The following is a 25,198-nucleotide window of genomic DNA, read 5'->3' on the forward strand; positions in this document are numbered from 1 at the left end:
CACACACACACACACACCTACATTTGTAACAGATCGATTTTGGGCTTCTCTTAGCATTACCAAATTTTTGGCTTGTTTATACAGTGTGCTGTTTTTAATGGGACGCTGATTAAATGTGTACTGTCACTATGACACATTGAAAAGCCTTTTGTGGAAACAGATAAACTAAAAATAACTGCATCTTTTGTTTGCCCAACACATCCTTAAAGGAATAGTCTGATTGTTTTGGGATTGAGCTGTCAAAAAATTATCAGTTGTTAGTCCCTTATTAGCTGTGAAATCAACTTTAGAGCACAGAGTATGGAGAAAAGAGCAGAAGTCCTTTTGCAGGCTTAGGTTAACTTAGGTTAACAAAAATATGATGAAATGAAGACAAGAGACCAGCACACAGAGACAATGAAAACAAATTGAATGAAAAACAACTGAGCAAAGCCCAGCTCTTCCCGTTCAAGAGGTCCTGTTGACAATATTACAGAACTGTGTCTGTAATGACAAAAATAAATTAAATTTGTTGAACCATTTGACTGTCTTATTAGAGAAATACACATAAAAATCACCAGCCTTCATTTTTCACATTTCAAAAGATTTTTCAGTTAAAATAACACCTTTCATTCTATAAATCGTGTTTTTTTTTTTTTGAGTATTAAAAAGAAATGTAAAACCATCTGTCTCCTCTGATAAGACATCTCGAGACCGTAAAGCCTTGGTCAGTGAACACTTATCCAAAACAATACCAAGGGCACAGTCAGAACAGAATGAACTTTCACACAGAACAGCTGCTGAAAAGATAAGTTTAGGTCAAAGGTCACAAAGAGAGGAGGTCCCTTGATGCTACAGTATACACTGCTACATTGCCTATGCTCAGCATACATTTGATTTGATTTGAATTTGATTTGAATTCATTCAGTAAAAATAATGCACATTCATATATAAATGGTACATACATTAAAAATACTTGGATAAACAGCATTAACAAATAGTGCAATCATAAGATATGAAAAAGACTAAAATTGACAGAAAAAAGTTTTTCTGAAATTAAGACAGGATAAAAGGATTCAGCTCTTCATCACGAAGATAGTTGAGTAGAAAACTTTTAAGTTTAGATTTAAAAATAAATTTAAGAGAAATTGACCAACTATGCTTAGGGAGATCATTCCATGCCTTAATACCAGTGTTGCTGAAAAAAGACTGTCTGAAAGATTTTAAAAAAGGAAGAACTAAGGAGAACAAATCAGATAGGGCATTATATTGAGTTCTGTTTATATTAAAAGAAGCAATTAGAAGGGGGTGACCTGGCTGAAAAGTACATTGTGTATATGACTGTTTCAGTTGTTTCACCCGGAGGTAAATTAAAAGCATCTTGACCAAACTCAGAACTGAGAGTAACTTTTATGGTTACGTGTTCGGACATTTAGAAGATACCAAAAGATACCAAATTATTATTTTTTTCTGGAAATTCTGCAGATTGTGTTTATGTTTCTTTAAAAGAACATAAAACCAAGAAGCACTATCATAATCATAGTGATTTTGTATAAGGGCTGAGTTGGGCAACTTTCATACATTTATGTAGTAACACAGACATTGTTCAACTGAGAAAACAGAGACAAACTAAACAAACAGTGTCTTCCTTTCTTCTTTCTTTGTGTAGAGGTAATATAAGATTTTCTCCGTACTCTGTGCTCTATGACTGATATCAGGGCTGATAACTATTCATAACCATTTTACAGAACATCCCTTTCAAAATGAGCAGACTATCCCTTGAAGGTATCATTGTCACAAGCACTTTTTTTATGTTGAAAATTTCCTTTATGCCTTTTTACCATTGCTCTTTCAGAATGCACTGGGCAGACTAGCTTCATAATTACGAGTGTTCAGAAAAAGCAGAAAAATTTTGTCCTGACATTGCAGATGAATGTCTTTGATAACTTGATTATCTAGCTTAGAATTTTCTGATAATTTGTTACTGAGTGAATATGCAGATTATTTTTCCCGCTATGCATTAGAGTATTTTGGTATTTGGAGCTATACTGTATTCGACGTATAAGATTTAATGCCTGGTTTGTCACTGACTCTAAGAGCAAATTATGGCAGGGGATCTGGGAATATCAGCATAAACCCTCGTATTAACTCTCACTAATAGCATTCTCTCTACTGGTGTCCAGCAGTGGTTCTGGTATTGCAGTGGTTCTGTACTAATTGTACAGATAAAGTGACACTGAGGAAGAATATTTAAATTGAATTGAATTAAATTGAATTATAATAAATTGTATTATCACTATAAATAAACCTTGCTTGTTAAAATTTCTTTTCATCATTTTATTTGTTTATTTTTTGTTAAGTGCTTCAGATTTCGCTCATAAAAAGCACAAAAGATAAGTGTGTCATGATCCATGTCACTGTTGTAACAAGCTCTGGTAAAGTCTACCCGATACCTTTGTTAACAAGACACTGCTGGATATGCTCTGTGTAGTGAGACCATTTATCAACTTCCCTTTTCCTGGCATCAAGTAACTAAATAGATTATAGCAACAATAGGCAAGAGCAAGTTTGTGAGGCATTCAGCGGCACGTTATCTTTAGCTGCTGAGGTGCTTTATCAGGTCAAGTTGAAAGTGGTGGAGGGGGCCCAAGCAAGAGTTTGATACTGTAAAAATAGACTTTAACACACCAGAGGAAAACTAAGTTACAAGTAACTACAGTCCTATGAGTACAGCCTGGGGTCTCTAAAGAGATTATTCCAGCCTGACAATGCTTTATCTTTGCACAAGGATTTATGTAAGTACACTCACTGTCAAATAATTGGAAACAAGATTGACAATGGTTAGAAAAGGTTTTGATGCCTCACAAAAAGGTACTACTACTATAAAAATTATCCATTGTTTTGTAAGACAGATTAGCTGTAGTTTGTGGAAATAAATGTAGCTGAAGGATTAGAGGATGATCACTGTGGTTAAAAGAAACCACTGCTGGAGTGAGAAAATCTTTCAAGTCTGTAGTTTTGTGGGCAAGAGCTACAGATTTAAAGGTGTTAAAGTGTGCTTTACAAGAAGGGATAAAGTGAGTAACAAATGTTCACAAGAATACAACATTTAAAGGTCAGGTGGATATATCAAAGGTTCAGTGCCTTATTGTTACAATCTGTGAACTAGTAATACAAGTAGTAAGCAGTGTATGCAGATCTTAGAGGTTGAGAAGCTACATACCAGGTGAGTAAGTCGGAGACGTATCTAGAAGCAAGGTTATTCAATGATTTGAAGGTCAGCGGTGAGCTTTTTAAATCAATACTAAATCTAACATGGAGCCAGTGCAGAGAGGCAAACACATGGGTGACATGTTCATGTATTTTTGCCCTCGTAATAAATATAAAGCTGCATCAATCTGAGTCAGCTAGAGAGAGCAGGCAGAGCAATGACTGATACCCGAGTAAAATGCATCACAGCAGTCAAAGTGAGAGTAGGCAAAAGAGTGCATAACTTTTTACAGGTCAGCAGTGGGAAAAAAAATGACCCAATTTTAGGGATCGTTATCAAGTGGAACAAAGAAAACGGAACAACATGTTTGAGCCAAGTGTCAGTCAAATAAAACTCTTAAATTACTAGCAGCCTAGGGGGGTGTTATTTAAAGGACAACCAAAATTAGAACCAACAAGGCAGGAAGAATTTTTGTAAGAACCTTTGCCTTCTCATCATTGAATCCACTACACTTGTCACACTTTTTGTGTACCTGCCTTGTGTTCTATGGTGTTTTGAGAGATGTGGCTGTAAGAAAATGATGTCACAATAGTGCCTTTTACAACATCTGTTATTATTATTATATCATATATATCACAGCACATGACATGTGACCTCCATCAATACCAGGTTGCCACTGACTTATCTGGCATGTTTGTAAATTCCGTGCCATGATCACAGCAACTCTGAAATGTCACGGATGCCTCACATACAGATTTGAATAACAATAAATGTTGCAGTGTCACAGCAATAACATTGCAAATCTCATGCTACTCTATGCAAACTGGCTGCATGCAGTGTGCCGGCTGCTGCTGGTGTGACAGACTTACCTCTGCCCATTTTCAATGTTGATTCTCTTCGCAGGCATGATGTTGGTGCAATGCACAAGTGTTGCTTGTTGTGATGGAACAAATAAGAGATGTAGCCAAGGCTTATGGACGTGCTTCTGTTGAGTAAATTACAACTAATTACCCATTACTAAGCAAGGCATCACTCTGGCAGCAACATTGAGACAAAAGTAGGGTAGGACAATCCTTCACAATAAAAGTCTTTAACTCGTATGCTGTGTGTCTCTAAAAACTTTAAAAAATCTGCAGCTTAAAAAAATGTAATTACTAAGATTGCAGCATGGGCCTTTCATTAAGGTAGTATCTCACTGGGCTGCAAATAATAGAGACTAATTGGTGTCTCAAACTTATGAAAACTGTGAGAAAATTGGTTAATTTTCATTTGCAGCCTCTCAGAATTCTGAATTTTTGCAACCAAGTTACCAGCTATATTTTGAGCAGCCAATTTTTGAAAATTGCAGCATATTTTTTGGGTGCCCAGCTCACAAAACTGTATTCTAGGCTATGTACATTATTTCATTGCCTACCTCCACCCCCATCGTACCCACTTCCATTCACTTTGTACCCACCTTAGCAGCCAGCCCTATGGTAATGATTACATCAACTGGAATACATTTAATTTGAAATGAAGTTAGGTGGGATTGGACCAGTTTTTAAATAATAATTATTTATCACCCAGATGGTTTTTAGACCTGGGCATATTTCCTGTCAGAGAGCTCCCATGCTGGTGACAAAATAAATTTGCCACACAAAGTTTTTTAAAATGGCCGTGAACGTCTGCAAGTTAAGTGAAGAAACTGAAAACCCCAGCAAACATCTCAACATATTCTGCAGAATTCCTTTTGAATGCTGTTTACCAACTAGTCACAGTGCAGGTACATAAATACCACTATTTTATCCACTAGTGAATGTGACAGATAAGCAGCAAAAGCTCACAAATCAGAACAAAACACCCCACTAGTAACTTACGCTAATGCAAGGTAGCATAAATGATTTGTAGCTTTCTCACCTTTCAACTCAATACATAATCAAAATACATAATACGAAAGCATCAGAAACATTACATAAATGTCATATAAACATTACATATATGCAGGGCTCTTAAGTCTCACGCATTGACCGTGAGACACGCATTTCGTGAAGTGCACACGCTCTTCCATGAACTGCCTCAATGAGTCCCCCACAGGAAGTGGGGGACTCATTGAGGCAGTTCATGGATGAGAATGACCCACAGAGATGTTCTGATGGGCCATACCCCATATCGGGTATTATATGTTATAAGTCCATGAATAAAAAAGATTTATTCATGTAAAAAGGTAAATATAATTTTGAATGTATTGCTTTTTCATTGACTCTGTCGTGCTGATATAAATCCCTGTGGTTCCAACCCCGGATACAAGAGGAGGGTTGAATGTAGAGCTGGCAATTCCATGATACAAAACTGTCTTTTGGTGAAATTTGATATTCAAACAAACTAATTTAAGTAGTGTGGGATCAGGCAAAGCAATAAAGTTATAAAATTATTTCATAAAGTTAATTTGTAGTTCTAAACATATTTTGAGTGTTTTTTACTCATTTTTTTGTCTTGCAATCATTGACATTCCTCTCTCCTACAGCCTGATCAACATCACCAAATATGCAAATTAGGTGATGACGTCATCTAACAACTTCTAGCAGCTCAAAATCTCACTCCAAGCTCAGATCAAAACTTGAGAGCCCTGCATATATGTCAAGACTTGACATTTTACAAAATGCAATTTATTTTGTCACATTTAGACCCATGTAATACCTATTTTGGATACACCAGCATTTGGGGCAAAATAAGAAAAAGTTAGACACGGCTTAGGGAAATTTTGGACCATGCAGGTTTTAGTGTCAGAAAGACAAACTTTTATTTGCATGTCTGATTCTTAAAAAAATGTTGATGTTGAATAAAAATGGTATGTTGAATAAGCTGGCTGAGACATACAGCAGAAAGCATATGAATGAAAAGCACAAGGCATCCTGATTTAACTGAATCAGGACAAAGTAAAGTCTGTAGTTCTCAAAAATTCTGTCCTAAATTTTACTGAGACTGCCATTTGAAAGGGCTTTCCTCTGCCAGTCTGAATTGTGGAAAACATAAAAAGTTATCCCAAAATAAAAATACAGTATATCAAGATATCAAGGCTAAACCTTAAACCATAGCACATTACATCAAATGTATTACCTTGTTTTAATTGTCATTCATGATGGTAAGCAATCATGTAATTGAATGTGTGTGTGTTTATTTGTCTATCTTTTAGCAAAATACCTCATGAACCACTGGACATATTTTATTGACACTCTCAGAAAGTAATTACTGTGTAAACATCTGTAACTGATTAACATTTGGAGTCAACCCAGTTTAAGATGGACACCAGCTAATTAACCTTTCCAAACACAAATATTGGACAAACATTAAAGTCTTTTTACAGTTGTTTAGCTACAACTTAACATAACAGTAGCCTCAAGTCATCCCCAACACATACTCTGAGCACTAATAAATTGCAGAAGGCAAGCAATATACATTTGAAGAACAAAAGCTATGTTCTTAAATTTGGCTACATGAACATGTCTTTGTTTTAGTTCTGTTAGTATGCTATTTTATCAGTAAACTATTCTGTTTAGGTGCCCTACTCAAAAGAAGAAAAAACAAAGATTCTAATGATTTTATATTACTTTTGTACAATGATGAATGGAATCAACAGCACAGACAAAATAGGTAATAACCTATCAGGCACAGGTCTTGGTTTTATAAGGCACATTTTAACATGCACAAAACTGAGAGAACGAAGCAGCGTTACACTGTTGCTGCACCTGAGACACATTTTGACAAGCCTCCATGTGATGTATGGAGATAAAAGACCTTTTCTGTAGGTGGAGACAGAAGACAGAGCTGGAAGCGAGAACATCTGAGATTAATGAGAGTGTGCCCTACTCAAACAGTTTCAGGTTCTTCTTTGTATGTGTTTCTCTGTAGTTTCATCTATTTTATAATTTTATTTTTTTTTGCTGTTTTAAAACTTTGTGCTGTCTATAATTTCTGCAGGGGTGGAATAAAAGTGTTTTTCTCACCTTCTTTATAAAGAGAAATTACATGGTTGTGAGTTCTTTTAGAAGTTTGTGACTATTATACCTAACTTTAGGTCTATTTTAACCCTGCATACGTTAGATTATTGCTGCTTGTGTCCCAGAGGGATTCTATGTAAAGTAGATTTTTCTTGTGACCTGTTGGTTTTGTTTTAAGCCCTACAACACTATAGCTTTTCCAGAGGCAGCCTTTGACATTTCAGTGCAAAGCTTAGTCTTTCTTCTCTCATCTTGCCCCAGATTTCTCCCAAAATTACTCGCAAACTGGCTAATTCTGCTCTGTGCCCTCTTTACAGCCTACTTTTCTCAGCATCTCCATTAAAAAGATACCATTCATTTTTTTTTAAATTTAGAGAGCATTTTAATAGTCAACTTAGAAGTCAGCAGTGCTTTAGAGCAATGGTTTAACGAATAATTGGCTGTAGTCCCTGCATCTCTGAAAATACTTGTATCTAAATCGTATTACAGGCCCCACATTTAACAATGCTGCCACCCGCCACCTGGCATGCCAACATTTTTTTAGGAAAGATCCCATGTGATGAGTGATAAGTGCTTGGAATATATCTTGGGAATAACTTGGTAATGAACATCAGCAATGCATGAATAAATATTATATTTAATGCCAATGTGTTGTGGGGAATTAGCATTAGCTCAACTTAATTTAGCAATCAGCTCAGGTTTATGCTTTGGTCTCTGTGATTTCAGCTCAGGTGAACATCTGAAGCACACAAAAGAATTAAAAACGCAGTACTTCAATTTTAAGAGGTTTTTACTACAAAATAGGAAAGAGTTACAACTATTTACAGATCAGAGAATGAATTATGAATAAAATGGTTTCAGTAATTTTATGATAAAAAGGGTTGTCAAAAGAATCACAAAATACTGTTAGGCCTCAGATATGAGTTCATATTGCTTAGATCAGCGATTCCCAACCCTGGTCCTCGAGGAACACTATCCTGCACGTTTTCATTGTTTCCCTGCTTTTCAGCAGGTCCTTTCTGTCTGCAGAAGCCTGTTAATCACTCCCTCATTCAAATCAGGTGTGTCAAAGCAGGGAAACAACTAAAACATGCAGGATAGTGTTCCTCGGGGACCAGGGTTGGGAATCACTGGCTTAGATTACTGTGGATGAGGAATCGAACCTTAAACTGACTCCCTAATTGAAGAAACCAAAAACAAGAAGTTTAATTTAAATAATAAAGAAAAATAAAAGTGCTGTTGAATGATAAGTTTAATGTTATTAATCCAGAATTAATGTAAATAGTATTATCGACACCAAACCAATGCAGCAAAATGTGAGGAACATTCCATATAGTGTATATGATCCATATATCATCTATATATCATGGTTGTGTCAATAAAATGACACATGTAAAGATTAACATGAGGAATATCATCAATATCTCTAATACCAATAAAACTTCCATTTTGCTCTGTCAGGCCTGGAAGGAGAAACAGGTTAAGTGAAACATAACAAATCAAGACACATGCACATCTTAAACTATAAAATGATGTCATGCACAATTATTTTTCCTTAGTAAGTCTAAGAAATGTATGTTTGGGAATTAGTCAAAGTTTTACTGAACGTTAGGAACATTTTAGAAACCTATGTAGCATTTGTGCTCTGTTACTCGTCAGACAATGGTTACTATTATGAACTCTGCACTTCTATGTTACCATGGTGACCTGAGGTTAGTGGTCTGTGATTGGTTGGAACTGCACTCCACTGTTTCTACAGATAAAACCTTGGGTAGAATATCTGCTTGAGAGACAAACACAGAAGTTCCTTGTCAAAGTAGAGACAGCTGTGCTCTGTGGTCATAAAAATGTTTCATGCTTTGATGATATCAGAAACATAAATCCACCCAGTCTGTCAGGCTACAACAATTCCTCCTCAACACAGACTCTGAGTACTAATAGAGCATGCAAAATTTTTGTTCAAAACTTTGGCATGCAAGTGGTGGGAGATATGCATTGCTTCAAGACATGCTACTTTCATTTTTTTTCTTGTTTTGGCAAGATTTTGAAACATTATTTTTCATCTCAGCCTTATTTGTACCTTGAGTCTTTTTTCCTTTTTTTACTCAGGTGTGTGATACAAAGTTTTAACTTCCTGTCGCAACTTTTAGTTCTTACTCCAGAGGTTTAGTCATAAATGTGCTGGGGGGGCACACAACATTTGCAGAATTCTCTAGTGTTTTCCATGGCTCAGCTTTTGGCTTTGCACTTGAGCTTGAAAGTTAGCACGCTTCATGCAAGAACAAAGCTGTAAAAACTTAGAGGTGTGGCTTTGCTTTCCAGTAGTTTTTGAAGCAGCTGTCCCCAGTGCTGCTAGAAGTATGTAAATGAATGTCTACAATTTTTGTTTGAGTCTCTACCATCCCCAAACTGAAAGAGATTCTTTTCTCCAGTGCATCTTCTAGCAAAGTTCAGTTTATTTTGAGATTATTGCAAAAACTTTAACTTAAGGTTAAAGTTTAGCATTTGGTTAAAAGTGATTTACACTTAGAACAAAGAAAAACAAACGTTGCTGGATGACTACATTCCTGCTGTCCTCTTCTTCCTTCCTCTTCTAACTTTTTAAAAGGTTAATATTAGAATAAAATTATGGACTGATTTTCCTAAATGTTGCTAATAAGAACCTAACTTTGCCTAAACTCTTTTCCCCTGCAGACTGGAAGAGGACAGAGGTGCAAATCGGATTCCATACATTTGTGATTGGATGTGAGAATATTTTGACCCTTCAAAATTGAAGATGATGTTGCTATGGAAACTGCTTCTGCTGCAGTCACTTGTGGGGTGCCTTGCAGGTAAAGTATCTTATTAAGAACTTTTGATGCATGCCAAAGCTGTCTTTGTGAAGTCTGAGTCCTTATTCATATGTATTTGGGGCAGGTGGCAGTATGAAAGCTGAAGTTTAGAGAGAAGTAGCTTTGGGTGAATTAGCCATAAGCAGACATGTTTGCTCCTAGAGATATATTATAATATGAATGAAGAATCCACTCAAAAGGGATCTTATTGTTAAAGTAAAGCACATACAGTAAAGATGCCAGAGAAAATCACCTTTCAGCTTTTTCTTTAGTCTTATGTCTGACTTGTACCACTTTCAAAGGGTTAGTAAAATCATCATAAATATCACTGAGGTGAGAGCAGGTTTTCACTTCACTTTAACTTTCTTCCACTGATCACAACTAAGGGGGAAACCTGACCATGTTTTTCTATCCAAGAGTTGAAAAAATAATTCCAAAGTTGTAGTTAAACATTATGTGGCCGATGTTAAAACAGGATATTGCAAAAAAAGTTTTGTAAACTAGCAAAAGGGGATATACAATGGCATACATATTCTGTTCAGTGAAAAAAAGAAAAGATTGTTACAACCTTATGAAGCAAAAACGTTTTTGTATGTCCTTGACAAGCTTATTTAACAGAGTAGCAGTGTCAACTTATTTTAAATATACACTTACACCAGTAGTGAAAGCCACAAGCTTTATTTTTCTGGTATTTCAATGATTAAACTATAAAATGTATAATTATCATATAGTAGAACCTTTCCAGTGTGATGTCACAAGAGCATGCTATGCTGTCTTGCTTTACCACTGGTTGTCAAAAAACCCCAATGTTGTATTGAGGTAGAGTTAAAATATATGACAAATGAATGCAAACGATCAAAATCCTGACAAGTTGTTGTACAGATGGGTGTACATGAAGGTCATTGGACAGATTTTTAAAAGAAAAAGAGCAGAAACTCAGTTGGCAAAGTGCTATTTGAGCACTCAACACCCCTATACCAGAGTGTGTTGAGTGAAATAAACAGAAACAGCATCATTAGTGAAAACTCCTATCCACAAATAACTCTACTGTCTTACTTACCCAGTTTTACAGGTGCAGTGGACACTGATGACAAATCTATTCTTATCAAGGCAGACTCACAGTTCATTAGACTCACCCGATATCCAGAATCACCATTGTTTTTACAGTGCAAACTTGCAGGTCCTTTGAGTCCTCAAAATATAGCCTTGCCGCTACATGCCTTGAGGAAAAATAATTACAACCATCCAGCAACTTATATGCTTTCAGCCCCTTTGTATATAAAGTCCCAAGTAGTTGATCATGTAGCTTCTTTTGGTTTTATTTTCTGCCGACTATTGCACTATACATGCGTGGAAATCTAGAATCAAAACAAAAGCATGCAATGGATTTTTTTAATATATAAAATACCTGATATTTATGACTTGGCCTCTTCTGCATGCAATGTTCAGTTTAGTGTTGACGCTTTCTGATGATGGTTGTCCGTAGATTAAGTGTTCCAAATGTGGTCATTTAGTTTTCACCTGGCAGCACAGAACAGTCCTCATTTTTCCTTAAAAGCTACTGATAAGACAGTAAATGCTCATAACCTTTCACAGAACTCCTTTTCACAATGTTCAAACCATCCCTTTAATTCACAGTGCTGATTTGAGAGAGAGCATGACTGGCAACATACTTATTTGGGTATCCTTAATGTTGCTGCTGAAGACAAAGATTTTGGTTATAATGATTTTGCTAGTGTTTGTATGTGAGTGTGTATTTGTCTGTAGCATTAGCAAAATGTCTCACAAACCAGTGGATGAGTTTTATTGGATCTTGGATTTAAATTTTTGATATGTTGTCCAGACCCACTGCAGCTCATTACCTTTTGAAATCATTTTCATTTCAAGACCAACCACAATTAGCAAACATAAAAAAGATTATAACTCAGTCAGTTTTATGGATATCAAGCTAAAATGTGATGTGGTAGTAGCTGGGAATCATTTGCAACACATATTCTGCAACACATGAGACTACACATAATGTTATTTTCAATGTTTGACCAAATTGGCTACAACTCTGTTATGTGTCAGCATAGGATGATCTTAACCTAGAGCTCTGCATGGCAGGTGGGGGTGATATGTGTTCCGTTCAGGAATCCTAGGCCTTTAATTTTAGTTTTCTGTTTCATACTGCAATTCAGTAAAATTGTGGCATTTTTGCTTTTACACAGTCAGAATCTCATACCGGCACATGCCATGTACAAACATAAGACTTCTACCTCTTTGGATTATGAACCATAAAATTGACAGCAGAGATATTGTAGGTAATTATTTTGTGATCGAAACACAGTTAAATTTTTTTGAATTAAAGTTCCTTTGTTTCTCATGCTTACATTTAAAACTTCTTGTTTTATTATTCTTTTATATATATATATATATATATTCTATTGCCATCATTCACTTTCCAAGAAGTAAAGTTAAATTATGGTTTCATTATACTGTGGTGCCCATTGAAGCCAGGGGCTCTGTGACATTGATCATGTTTTGATGGAGGACTTTAATTCATCTTCTTTACAAACAGAAGGGGTCACCTCGGAGCTTCAGCCGAACCACCGAATGTTTAATCAACAGGTAACATGCAGATCATGAAAATGAAAGACATCATATTGATGAGGAAATTCCTCTATGTCATCAGTCAACACACAGGCCTGCTGTGATCCTCCTTTCCCTTCCACCTAACATTATCAAATGTCCTTAAGCAAACTTTGAGGGATGTATTTGCCCTTGAAGGGCCCTTTGTGCATGTCATTTCTTGTTTTATGGCAGGTCTAACAATTGCACTTCTCACAGCAGACAGCTGGCGATAATTGACCAGCCTGCTGCCCAATCCTCATGGAGTTGTTACTTCAGACCAATCATTTTTGTTATGGAGAAATGTACCAAGAGTGCAAAAATAACATGATTTTGTTATGTATTTTCAAGAATCAAATTTTTGTCTGGAATCCCACAGGCCTTTTATAAATCTCAGTAACTGTGTTGTCCTCTCAGTAATGGTGTCATTTCATTTTCAAGCAGTGATAGTGTAGGATGTAAACATTAAACTTCACCTTCCAAATCTTCTTTTTATGCAGTAAATAGACCATAGCTGCTGAATTCAAAGTTCTTTTTGTCAACTCAATGGACTTTCATATACCCAGTGTTTTGATTTCCGCAACATTTGTGCCTCTAGAAAGAAATTCTAGTAATCTGATTCAGTATGCCTTTCACAAAAAATAAACAAGCAAAAAAAAAAACATGTTCATGTGGTTTAGTTTTTAGATATTTAACAATTTCTTACTGCTTTAGAAGTTCCTAATGTTGTGAGGTTTGGGTTTTTTTTCTTTGTGTTTTTCTTGGGTTTTGTTAGTTACCTTGTTTTCCTTTTTGTACTGCCTCTGTCTTCAGTGTTTTTCCATTCATCCTCAGTCTTCACTCGGTTTGCTGCCACGCCTACCTCCACCTGTCAGTAATGAGTTTCACGCACCTGTGCCCACTTACTGATTATCGTCTGTGTTTTATAAGTCCGGTCTTCTCCTCCGCTCTCTGCTGGTTCATTGCTTTTGATTCCTTGATTGTTGTCATTCGTCCATGTTTTAGCTCTCCATGCTTCACTTTGTACCTAGTCCCAGTTTTTGCTGCCACATCAGCCTTTTTGTTTTTATTTAATAAATTAGTTTTCTTTAAGATGAATCTGCTCTCTGGGTTTCCCCCACACCCTGACAAATGTAAGTTCCTAAAAGTTAACAACACTTTTTATAACCTTGTAAAACTAGAGTTTAGATGTAAAAATGAAGTTGGACAGATTTTTGTGAACTTTACTGTATATGTATTTTTTTTTTTTCAAACAATTTTCCTGACAGTCCTAACAATCATTAATGTCACCTAAAATTTTCTTTGCCCATATCCGTGCGTATTTGTGTGTTTATCTGCTACCAAAATACCCCATGAACCACTAGATTTTTAATGAAACTTACACCATATAATGATTGGATGTGCAGCTACAACTGATGAACCTTTGGAGTCCACTCGATTCAACATGGCTGCCATAGATAACTGACTTATAAACACAAAATTGGCTTTAACTGAGACAATTATGCAGCTATTGATCTAAAGTGTTGTGTTGTAGTAGGTGAAACTGATCCCTATCCCATAATCGGAGGGCTGGCAGGTTACACAAAATCTTTGTTTGAAATTTTGCCATTAACTAGAGTTAACTCGTTTCTCTGTTTACAAAATATCTCATAAACCACTTGGTAGATTTCAATGAAACTTTCAGGAAATAATTCATTGGACATATACAACTGATTAATTTTTGGATCCAACCCAATTCAAGATGGTTGCCACAGCCAACTGATCATAGAAAACACAAAAATAGCTATATTTTAGTTAGTTTTACAGATATTGTGCCTAAATTTGGTTTGGTTGTATCTGAGCGTGAATTTCATCACATAATCCAAGTTATATTTATTGTTTACAATCTTTCCTACAAACATAAGCATTACCTGTTGGAGTCGACCCTGTTTGTCTTTTAGCAAAATATATCATTAACTACTGGACATATTTGAGTGAAACTTTTAGAAATGAATCATTAGGTTGACAACAACTGGTTAACCTTTGGAGTCAATCGAGTTTAAGGTGACTGCCACAGCTAATCAACATTATCTAGTACAAAAATGGCTATAACTTAACCAGTTTTACAGATACTGTAAAAAAATGGGATGTGATAGGAAGTAAAAATAATTCACAGCACATTCTCTGAGCATGACATTTCACTATATTGCACTAGATTGTGCGTATTATTTTAAATATTTTTTCAAAACAGCTATAACTCTGTCTTTACCCAACATCAGATTATTTTAATTTAAAACTCTGGCATAATATGTGGTAATAGTTCCTTCAAGGAATGCAAAGCCTTTATTCTTCTCCCTGCATCTGTCTAAATTTATTGCAGTCACTTAGCTTCTGACTGCGTTTGGTATTAGCGTAGTTACAAATGTCAACTGGATTTGGAAAGAAAACATTTTTTTTGTACTGATGCTGGACTGGGCTTTTTGACCTAAAGAACAAATAGACATAAACAAAGAAAGATACAGATGGTTGTTTAAGAAAAAGCTTATAGAGTACGAGTTGGCTTTATTGAGCCACATAAAAAGTGTAGAGAACCGTTTATCATCTTGCTATGAAATAATTGAGATTTCCTGGACAAAGGACAAGACCATATCTGCATACCTTAGATTTCTACATTCATCTTTTCATGATTCGTTGTCCTTGTTTATCTTCAAACTTTATTGTAAGACCAGCATGAATAAAGTAGTCTATCCACTGATATTTTTTAAGCACAAAGTTAAAACTCTTACTGTAGAACACAAATTAATAATCTGGTCAATTTTGAAGCAATGTTCTGTCCAATAGTTAGTACCTTATCAGCAATAAAATTAGTCACAGAACATGGAACATGAAAAAAGGGGTAAAAGTCTTTTTCCAGGCTAGGCTAATGGCTAGTCAAATGAGGGTCCTGTTATTTTGTTTTTTATAAAGCTTGTAAAACAACTGTGAAAAGGCTATATTAGACAATATTCAACCTAGTTAATCTAAAAGTGTAGAAAATCCTCTGTGGATACATTCAGCAGCCTTGTGTACTGCTCAACACATATAAGCTACATTTGTAAAGCAAAACCAATAGTGTCCGGTTGAGAAAACAGAAACAAACAGTGTCATGTAAAAGGTCTGGAGGTTTAATATTAGCTAATGTAGAGTTCTTTGCACTGGTATGCCATTCTTGAGAAACAATTGTTTTATAAGTCTGAAAGCAATTTCAAAAAAATGGGCCCTCATTTGGCTAGCCACTAGCCTAGCCTGTACGAAGACTTCAAGCTTTTTATTCATACTCCATGCTGATGTTAAGGACAGCTATTTGTCAGAGCATCACTTCACAAATGACCATAACATCCTTTAAAAAAAACCCTCCTTGCTTATGCAAACAAAACTATAGGTTCAAAACACTTTTTAAACATACATGGACACAGATATGCCTTTTTTTTTCATTTTTTCATTGTCACTACATTTTTAGGTGGCTGAAAATAATCAGTGAACTTTTTGTTTGTATTTGTGTAAGCATTACTGTCCAAACTTATCAGTTTGTATTAAAATACTTCACAAATTTCACTCTGGTTAACTTAAAATCTTATAAGATACAGAATATAAGAATTTATTTTTAAACAATGAGAAACTTGTGATGGTTTAAAGTAAAAGAAACCATACAAACGTTTACTGCAGGTTTAGTTACACTCCTTAGCCGGGAGTGTTAATTTCCTTTTCATTCTCAAAAGAATGAAAATCATAGTGATAATATTTTTCATTTGAAAATGAAAATCCAATTACATTTTTAAATTGCTCACCTGCCTGTGGTGTGCAAAAATAGAAGATAGGGCATCATTTTGTTTCTAGTTTCTAACACCTTACGGTTCTGTCATTCATTTTCCAATTGTTGCTGATTACTGTACCTACTTAATCGGGGCTGCTGCAGCTCGGCGGTCAGTTATGTGGTCCTAAAACTGCATGTTTGAGCCCAGGTTGTGTCAGAGAGGGCATCCAGTGTAAAACAATTGCAAAATCTTTCATGCGAGTTCGCTCACTGTGGTGATCCCTGCAGAAGGAAGGAGGCGAAAGAAATCTACAACTGTGCCCACTTAATCCTGTTCAGGGTTGCAGAAAAGCCTATCCCAGCAGTCAGTGGGCAAGAAATGGGGTACACCCTGAACAGGAGTAGGAAAAAAAAACCCGTTTTGTTAACACAAAACAGAATAAAATGAAAATGCGGCAACCACATTTTTATCTTTTAATACCATAGCAGGGTTCTGTTCTTCTCCTGTCAAAAATCTTCCTTGTGGCAATATTTGTAAAAATGCAGAAGCTTTGAAATCAAAGTTATTTTTTTTAATGTCTAACATTAGAACTTTATCAAATGATTATTTGTAAAGATTAGGGTGGATCATGTTTCACAATTAAGTTTCAAAACATTTTTTTGTTGTTGATTGTTTTGTTTCACTTATTAGAACAGCCTGTAGAAGTACAAAAATAAAACAAAACAAAAAGTTTAGGAATCTGAGACAAAAACTCAGATTACTAAAGACTCGTCAAAATTTGACTATGTGTAAATTATTTCAATATATAGGGTGGAAGCAAAATTCATGCTAGAGTTTAGAAAGATCTCATTTTAAGGAATGACAGAGTTGTTGATCAAACCTTTAAAATAACGCTATGTAGAATCTCATCAGATCTTGTGAGCTACTACTCCCAGAGTATGTATTGTGAATGACTCTCAGCTACAACCACAAAATTTTTAGCTTAATATCTGTAAAATGTTCTGTTTTCTAAGCAAAGGTAGCTGTGGCAGCCACTTGAATTGTGTTAATTCTAATAGTTCATCAGTTTTAGATGTATTTTTAATGATTACTTTCTGATTATTTCTGTTAAAAAACAGGGTTGAATCCAAAAGTTGATGCTAAACATTTAAGCAAAAATCTTGCACAATCTTGTAGTTTATGTTCTTAACAGTTCTCTGCTAGATCCACTGCACATTTTAGCATAATTTATGTAAAACTGACTTTATTAGAACTACTTTTGTGTGGCAGCCACCTTGAATCATATTGATTCACTACACTGATTACTTTCCGCATGGTTCAGACACAGTCAGACACACAAACACATACAGACATGTGCAAAAAAAAAAACATTATTGTCCTTCTTTGCCATTCAGAGGTAGAAAAAAAAACATTTATCATCTTAAAATACAGCATGTAAGTGAATGGACTCTAGCAGTTGTTACACCTGCTTTGGAGAATCTGCCACCCCCCAGATAAATGAAAGGGTCTCACTTCTTCAGCAAGTGTCCCAAAACAGCCAGAATACGTTTTTGTTCAACTGACAAAGCCCTCCAGCAACAGTAATAATTGTGGCACAAGCACAGGAGGCAGCCAGGAAACATTATCACAGAAGAAGAAATTATGCAGAGGAAAGAGGCCGGCCCAAACAGATGGATCAACAAAGCACCCCCCTGTAGTTACATGTCCTGCTTCTTACAGTCAGCACTGCTGTTTGTGGGTGGTCTCTTTTTTTGGTTTTTAAATGTGTTTATTATCTCCCATCGCCCAAAGTGAAATGACAATAATGTTTTTGCTTGGGTTTGTGTATGCTTGCTGGTTTGTCTGTACCATTAGCAAAGTATCTCATGAACCACCAGACTGAACTTAATGAAACTTTCAGAAAGTAATCAGTGGATGCCCATGTACAACTTAATAACTTTAGAAACCATCACCATTTAGGATGACTGCCACAGCTAATTGACATTAGGAAATACAAAAATGGCAATAATTGAGTCAATTTTACAGATAATAAACTAAAACTTGATTTGAGAATTAGATAATCATCCATAAGACTGTGACCACTGACAACTACTGTAACACTGATCATCTTGTTATAGTACAATGACCTGGTGGAAGAACCTGCATCCTTATATTCACATCAGTATTATCATGGAGATTGCCATCCATCTAAATTTTTCTAAAGCTCAATCTGGTCTGCATAGCCATCCCTAACAGATTCCCAGTCACTGTGTAGTACTATGGGTTCTGGTGTTTAGGATGGGCTCAAACAACACAACACCGAATTAGATGTATTTATCTGGCCTCAGATACCAAACTAAAGTGATCTAATGGCCTCTTTTGAAAGAAAGTGTAGAACCTACAGAACCATAAGTATCTTTTCCTAACATCGGGGTACCACTTACCTCTGCATAGAAGTTCTTTGTCCATGCCCTGTTTGATTAAACCATACTGAGACTTCCTTGTCACATTAAAGTGATGTATTTTATTCATAATGGTTTTAAAATTTTAAGCATTTTAAAAGGAATGCTAGGGATAGGGTGAGACGAAGGCAAATGATTCAGACTGCAGCCCCTAAAGGGGGCAGTTGAAACAAAAAAGTAAGAGAAGGTATTTGGCAAATAAAACATGGCCCATTTGATGTAAAAGCCTATTATATAAACTATGAACTGTGGCCTGAATCAGTTTTGTGCAATATTCACTCTGCCACAAAACCTGTTTTTTGTTGTATTGGATAGCAGGATTGCTCAGTATTTTTACAAATTTTGACTGTGGGAAAATGTAGCTGTTGGTGGTGATCCAAATCCTTATCTGCGTCCCAGGTTTTGTTTCATTATTCCTTGGCTGCATTATGCAGTCTCAGACCTTTTTTTTTTACTTTTGTTTTAAGATTTTTTGTATATATAAGATAAACTACATAAACACAGGTATTGTATAAAATGTTTTGTCAAACTAAATATTGTATAGTTTTATTTTTAATAGCAACAGTTTGACAAAAATGGGAGCACTAATGAGAGAGCTAATTAAATGAGATGTTCTTCTGGTAGGTCTTCTGTCATGCACAAAAAATCTTTTCAGGTGGTTGAAAATGCAGTGGCAGCATTGGTGTTAGCTCAGCCAAAAAGGATGCATGCCACTCCACTGCTCATTGACTTTTATTAATGACTGCCAAAATCAAATTTAAATCAGTAACACTCGTCAACAGAGTACCTGCATCATCAACAACTAGCTATCCAAACTTAGACCTTATTTACATCCATCCATCCATCCATCCATTTTCTTTACCCGCTTCTCCATTCCGGGTCGCGGGGAGCTGGTGCCTATCCCCAACAGTCCTTATCTACATGAAAACACATTTTTCAAAAGCAATCTTTTTATATGTCATTTCTAATAATATTCTCATAAACATGCCACTGTTTCTGAAAATGTCTTCATTCACATGTAAACACCAAAAAACCTGTAGTATCTATGGCAGGCCTTTATGTGGTGCTGTAATGCTGCCACAAAAACAAGAAACATGATGTGGAGCATGTGCATAAAGCTTGCACACAGGGTGCAAAAATATAAAGCTGGAGAGGACACCCTGGAGTCATGGGTTTGATTAGAGATGGTATGACATCATGATTTTCAAAAGGTTGTTTATTTTTCTTTGTAACTTGTTTAAAAAATACTGTTTTGGAGCTCCTAAAACACTATTTCTGTGTAGATACAATGCTAAAACAATAAAAACAATCTTTGCCCATTTTTGTTCCCATGTGGATGGCCCCTCAGTCATACAGGCCTCCTTCCTTTCAGCAATGTCTTGCTCAAGTCAACTGAATGTTCAATGGCATCACATCAACATCATCAAGGTATCAAGGTTGATGTTTTTAAAAATGGCCGTTTTGAACATTATGTTCAACACTTAACATTTCCACTGCTAACACTGCCCTTATCCACCTGACATTTCTAATTTGTAGCTTTCCTACAGTGGAACAAGATACAATTTGCTATTAGAGCAGAAGCATCTCTCTCTACCTTACAGTGTCTCCAGATGACACATATATTCCTTTTTGCTTCTAACACATCAACACACCTAACATGACTAACCTTCTGTTCCACCTGTAATGACATTTAAATAGATGTAGCACTGAATGTGATGGCTAGGGTTTCTGTACAATTGAAGGTTGAACACTATTCTCTTTTGTTAGTCACTTTCAAGAAACAGACATCTGCTAAATCAAAAATATAAACGTATAAAGCATTTAAAACAGTTATTTAATTTTTTTTTAAAATGTTTTTCAACATTTCTTTCTTTCTTTTTTTTTAAAACCCACTCTGCACCTCAAACGGTTGTTTGACTTTGGTGCTAAGCATTATGATAGTCCTTTAGACTCTCAGCTTTAAAACAATACTACTTCATACTTAAAAAAAACATGAATATATAATAATTCTTGTCCAGATATTGTTTAGGTTGTTACTACAAGGGCCACAGCTATTAAATATTTTAGTAATCAGGTACTCAGTGCGTAAACTATTGATTAATAGATTAATTGAATATACTTGTGTATTTCCATTTGTTCTTAACTTTTTATCCTGGAATCCCTGGACTTGTACCCACTATACCATGAACAATGTAGTGAATGGATTTACATCTAATACTCATTAACCTTTAGAGTCAACCCATTTCAAAATGGCAGGCACTACCAATCAACCTTAATCAACACAATAAATACAGTATATAAATAAACAAGAAACATGGTCTATTTCGCAGATGTTGAGCTAAAATCTTATGTCATAACAGAGACATTCTTAACACATACTTTGTACACTAACATCTTGCTTCACAATATCACGAGATCAAACATAAAATATGAGACACCTCCCCTGTTACCCAAACAAACAGCCTCATTCACTTTAAGCGAAGGTAGCTTTTTCACAGAAAAAAATATTTCTGTAATACAAAATAAAATGTCTGTAATTAAGCTGTAACCATTCATTTAGCAGAAGTGCTAATAAATGCAAATAGTCTTCATAAAACACAAAACACTATTAAAATTACAATTGAAATTAACTCAAAATCACAATAGTTGTTTTCACTTTCTTTTACATTTTTTACCAGACAATTTTTAAACAAACATTTTTTCATCACATAGTTTTTTTTGTGTTGGTGCATGTCTTTCTTTGCAGAACAGTTTGTTTTGGTGTTTGTTTTAGTTCCTCTACTGTTTCAGTCAAAGTGAAAATTATGCTGCATTCCATTTTTTCCCCATCTATGAGGGTGAATGAACTCATTCCAGTTTGCCGGGTTTTAATGGGGCAGGTAAAACACCAGTGGTTTTGTCACGTGCATGATGACAGGCAGCATAGACCAAATTGCTTCTATGTGGCCACCAGTAAAGTTCTCTGAGGTGTCATTTAGTGTGAACCATGCTCTAGTGTCTTTCATGAGCCAGGTGCACCACCTTTTCTTGCAGATCCTTAGGAACTATTAGATGCTTTCCTCTGAATATCAGTGGAGTCTTTGTGATCAGTTTATGACGCACAAGGAAGCAAGGTTTGACTTTTTTTGGGGGCAATGCTTTTTTCAGTTTAAACTACCATGAGTGGATTTTCAACAGCTTTGTAGGTTCAGGGCAGTCTTCACATTCAGCTTTAAAATCAGCATTCGAGTGTGCAATCAAGAGAGAAGAGATTTCAGCTATATCTGTAATGAAGTCCTGTTTAGAATCTACAGATGTTTTAGTGATGCTCAGGGGATCACGTAAGAGGCACTCCGCCATGATGTTCTGACTTTCTGTGCTACATGTCGCACTGGAAGCATCAGTCTGGCTGATCAACGTTCAATTCTCATGTCAGCTCTATTCATCCCCCTTAGTGCTTAGCAGAGTGGTGAGGACTTGGTGATCAGTTCTCAGTGTGAATCTGCATCCCCACATGTCCGTCATTTTTCATCTCCCCATACACAAGGAAAAACCTCTTTTCCTAATATGGAGTACTTCCTTTTGACTAAAGATAGGGTGTGAGAAGCAAAAGCAATAATGGGTTTCACATTGTCTGATTGCAATTGTGTCAGAACATCTCCTAATCCAAACTCTGAGGCATCTGTTACGATGAACGTTGGCAATTCAGGGTTGTAGATGGCATTTGCTGGGCTTTTTAGGAGAATTGTTTTGAGATTATTGAAATTGTTTCGGATGCATCACCCTATTTTAGTTCAGCTTGAGAATTTGTTTCAAGTAGCTGTCCCAGTGGCTCAACCACTGTTGCTTAACTTGATGGAAACTTGCTGAACCAAGAGATTAATCCCAGGAATGAATGAAGAGCTGCCATGTTTTCTAGTGAAGGAACTGGTGCAGTTAGGTGATCTGGACTGGGGTGCAGGCCCTCCTTAGAGATGACATATCCCAGAAGTGGAATTTTTGACTGACCAAATAATCTTTGTTGAAGTTAATCTGTAGGCCTAAGTGTTAGAGACACTGGAGAACAGCTTGTAGGTGGTCATCAAGATGTTCTTTGGAGCTCCCATATACTATATTGAGATCCAGATAGTTAGGTCATCCTGGCAAATCTTTTAGAACTGTGTCCATCAATTTTTGGAAGGCAGGTGGTGCTGAAGCAGGTCCAAAAAAAGTTGTGTGAGCTAAAAAAAAGCCCCGTTGTGTGCTATGAAAGCAGTAAGACCACAACTATCAGGGTGGAGAGGCAATTGGTATAAAACTGAGCTTAAATCAATCTGGCTAAAAGGTGTGGCACAAGCCAGTTTTGTGAACAAGTCCCCTATATAAAGCAGACAGGGTAATAGTCCATTATTATACTTTTAGTAGGTTTGCACAATCAACACAAAGCCTCAGATCTCATTCTCATACCATCGCAAGAGGACTCACTCATTCAGATGTGTCCACTGATTCAGCAATGCTGGCTTGAGTGCTTGAGTTCTGCTGAAACCTTTTCACATCGTCTAAGTCGCAGACATCACAATTCTTACAAGTTGCACTGTGCTGTTTAATTGAACTTTGTGAATTATCCTTTTAACACATCCAAGATGATGGACTGAATCAGAATAAACATTATACAGACCCTCCAGGATTTTGCGATGTTGCGATCGCAACTAATAATGCAAAATCAAGCAAACGCTGCAAAATCGCAACTTTTTGCAACTTTGTCCAAAACACCGCCACTTTCCCCCAACTTTAACCCAATATTTATTGTTTCTAAAGTGATTCACCACCATTTCTGCGGTCTGGTGTCTTCTTTGTGGGTTTGTGTAGTGTGGAATACAAAATAACCCCAAATAACTCACAAAGAAGATACAAGACATCACTTCCTGTTAACATCAGAATGCCGGGAGCATGCAGGAGCAGCGACCGAAGCGAAAATGTGCGCTAATGCTTCACATTTGCCCACAAAGATTTTAGCAAAGGACCGCGCAAAACACCGTAGTGAAGTTAATTTTAAGCTAGATATTGGATATTCGTGCTTTGCGGAGTTAGCAGCGTCTAGCTCACGGCTGACCCGAAACAGGAACGCTAATGTCGGCTAGCCGTCCCTAAGTGAACCACCGCGTGTGAAAGAAGGGTTCCTGTTTCAGGTCAGCCGTGAACTAGACGCCGCTAACTCCGCAAATCACGAATATCCAATATCCAACTTAAAACTAACTTCACAATGGTCGCAAACCAGTTTCCTACCCAGCTGCACGAGAATGAGGGGAAGCTGTTTTGCACGTCCTGCAGTGTAATCATCAAACATAAACGCATCAACAAACACTTTGTGTCTGCAAAAAATGTGAGGAGAGTTGCAGACAAGGGACAATCCAGAAATGGTCATGAATGTCAGTTTATAAGTTATCAAAGTTCTCAAATAAAGCACCTTTTGATAATTCTAATGTTTGTTGGTAATTATCTTACAAAACTAGTAAGTATTTTTGGTTTATATATTAAAAGTTGTGGTTTTTAATTGATTTTAGTAAAAAAAAAAATCACAACTTTTCATCGCAACTTTTAGGAAAATGCCCTGTGAAATCAGGCATTTTAGCCCGCAACAATCACAAAAAATGCCCACAAAATTCTGGAGGGACTGATTATACACCATGCAAGTTTTTGTATCAGTAGGAGGTTCTTTTGCATCATCTTCTTTCATGAAAGTCACTTCTCTACTAAGTTGTTAATCTGCAGTGTTTTGTTCAGATCCAGGCCCAGTAGTGGAGATCCAGACTTTACTGCACAGCGTGATGCTGGAACTTTGTTGCTTTGATTTGCTACTCCTGCGGTAGTTTGTAGGCAATCAATGTCAGCTAGGTCATCTTTTGCATATGTGACTAGTTGAACTTTGGGGTCTGTAAGTGGGCATTGGGCAAAATGTTTTTTGTAAAACAGATTAAGAAGCTCCAGTCTGAGAAGCTGGGTGTGTGGCATGTGATTTTATCAAATTCTGCAGCCATTAGACTAACAATATTACCAAACAGTATTGCTAAATCAAGAACAATCACTTATCTCACTACAGCCACAGGTAATTTGCATACTTTGGTGTAATATCCCGTTTTTGTTATCCCATTTAAATTTAGCAACAGGACATTTTTTATCATTAGCCACGTGTTTATTTGATCCACATATGAAGCTGCATCGTTGCTCTTCATGAAATATCCTTTGTTTGAGCTGTTCATATCCCTGATGCAAATGTTTGAAAATTTGCAGCATCTACAGCCTATACAAATGCAGGTGGGACTATACTTGCAGCTGAGAGCAGTGTAGCATTTTTAAATGCTGCTTCTACTTGACATGTAATGGTTAGAGCTTTATCCAGTGTGAGGTTCTCATTCAG

At 36.3% G+C, this 25,198-nt stretch overlaps 1 protein-coding gene across 2 annotated transcripts in view; it reads left to right on the top strand.

Annotated features, from left to right (window-relative positions):
* Positions 1-25,198, top strand: part of cntn4 (contactin 4) — a 280,686-nt gene that overhangs the window by 20,821 nt on the left and 234,667 nt on the right. For both annotated transcript variants that reach the window (XM_017426954.3, XM_017426955.3), the window contains exon 2: positions 9,862-9,998. In XM_017426954.3, coding sequence (XP_017282443.1) covers positions 9,944-9,998 — 55 coding nt within the window. In that variant the 5' untranslated portion in view covers positions 9,862-9,943. The remainder of the gene's footprint in view (positions 1-9,861; positions 9,999-25,198) is intronic.

Source organism: Kryptolebias marmoratus, linkage group LG4 (assembly GCF_001649575.2).
Source record: "Kryptolebias marmoratus isolate JLee-2015 linkage group LG4, ASM164957v2, whole genome shotgun sequence".
NCBI lineage: Eukaryota > Metazoa > Chordata > Actinopteri > Cyprinodontiformes > Rivulidae > Kryptolebias > Kryptolebias marmoratus.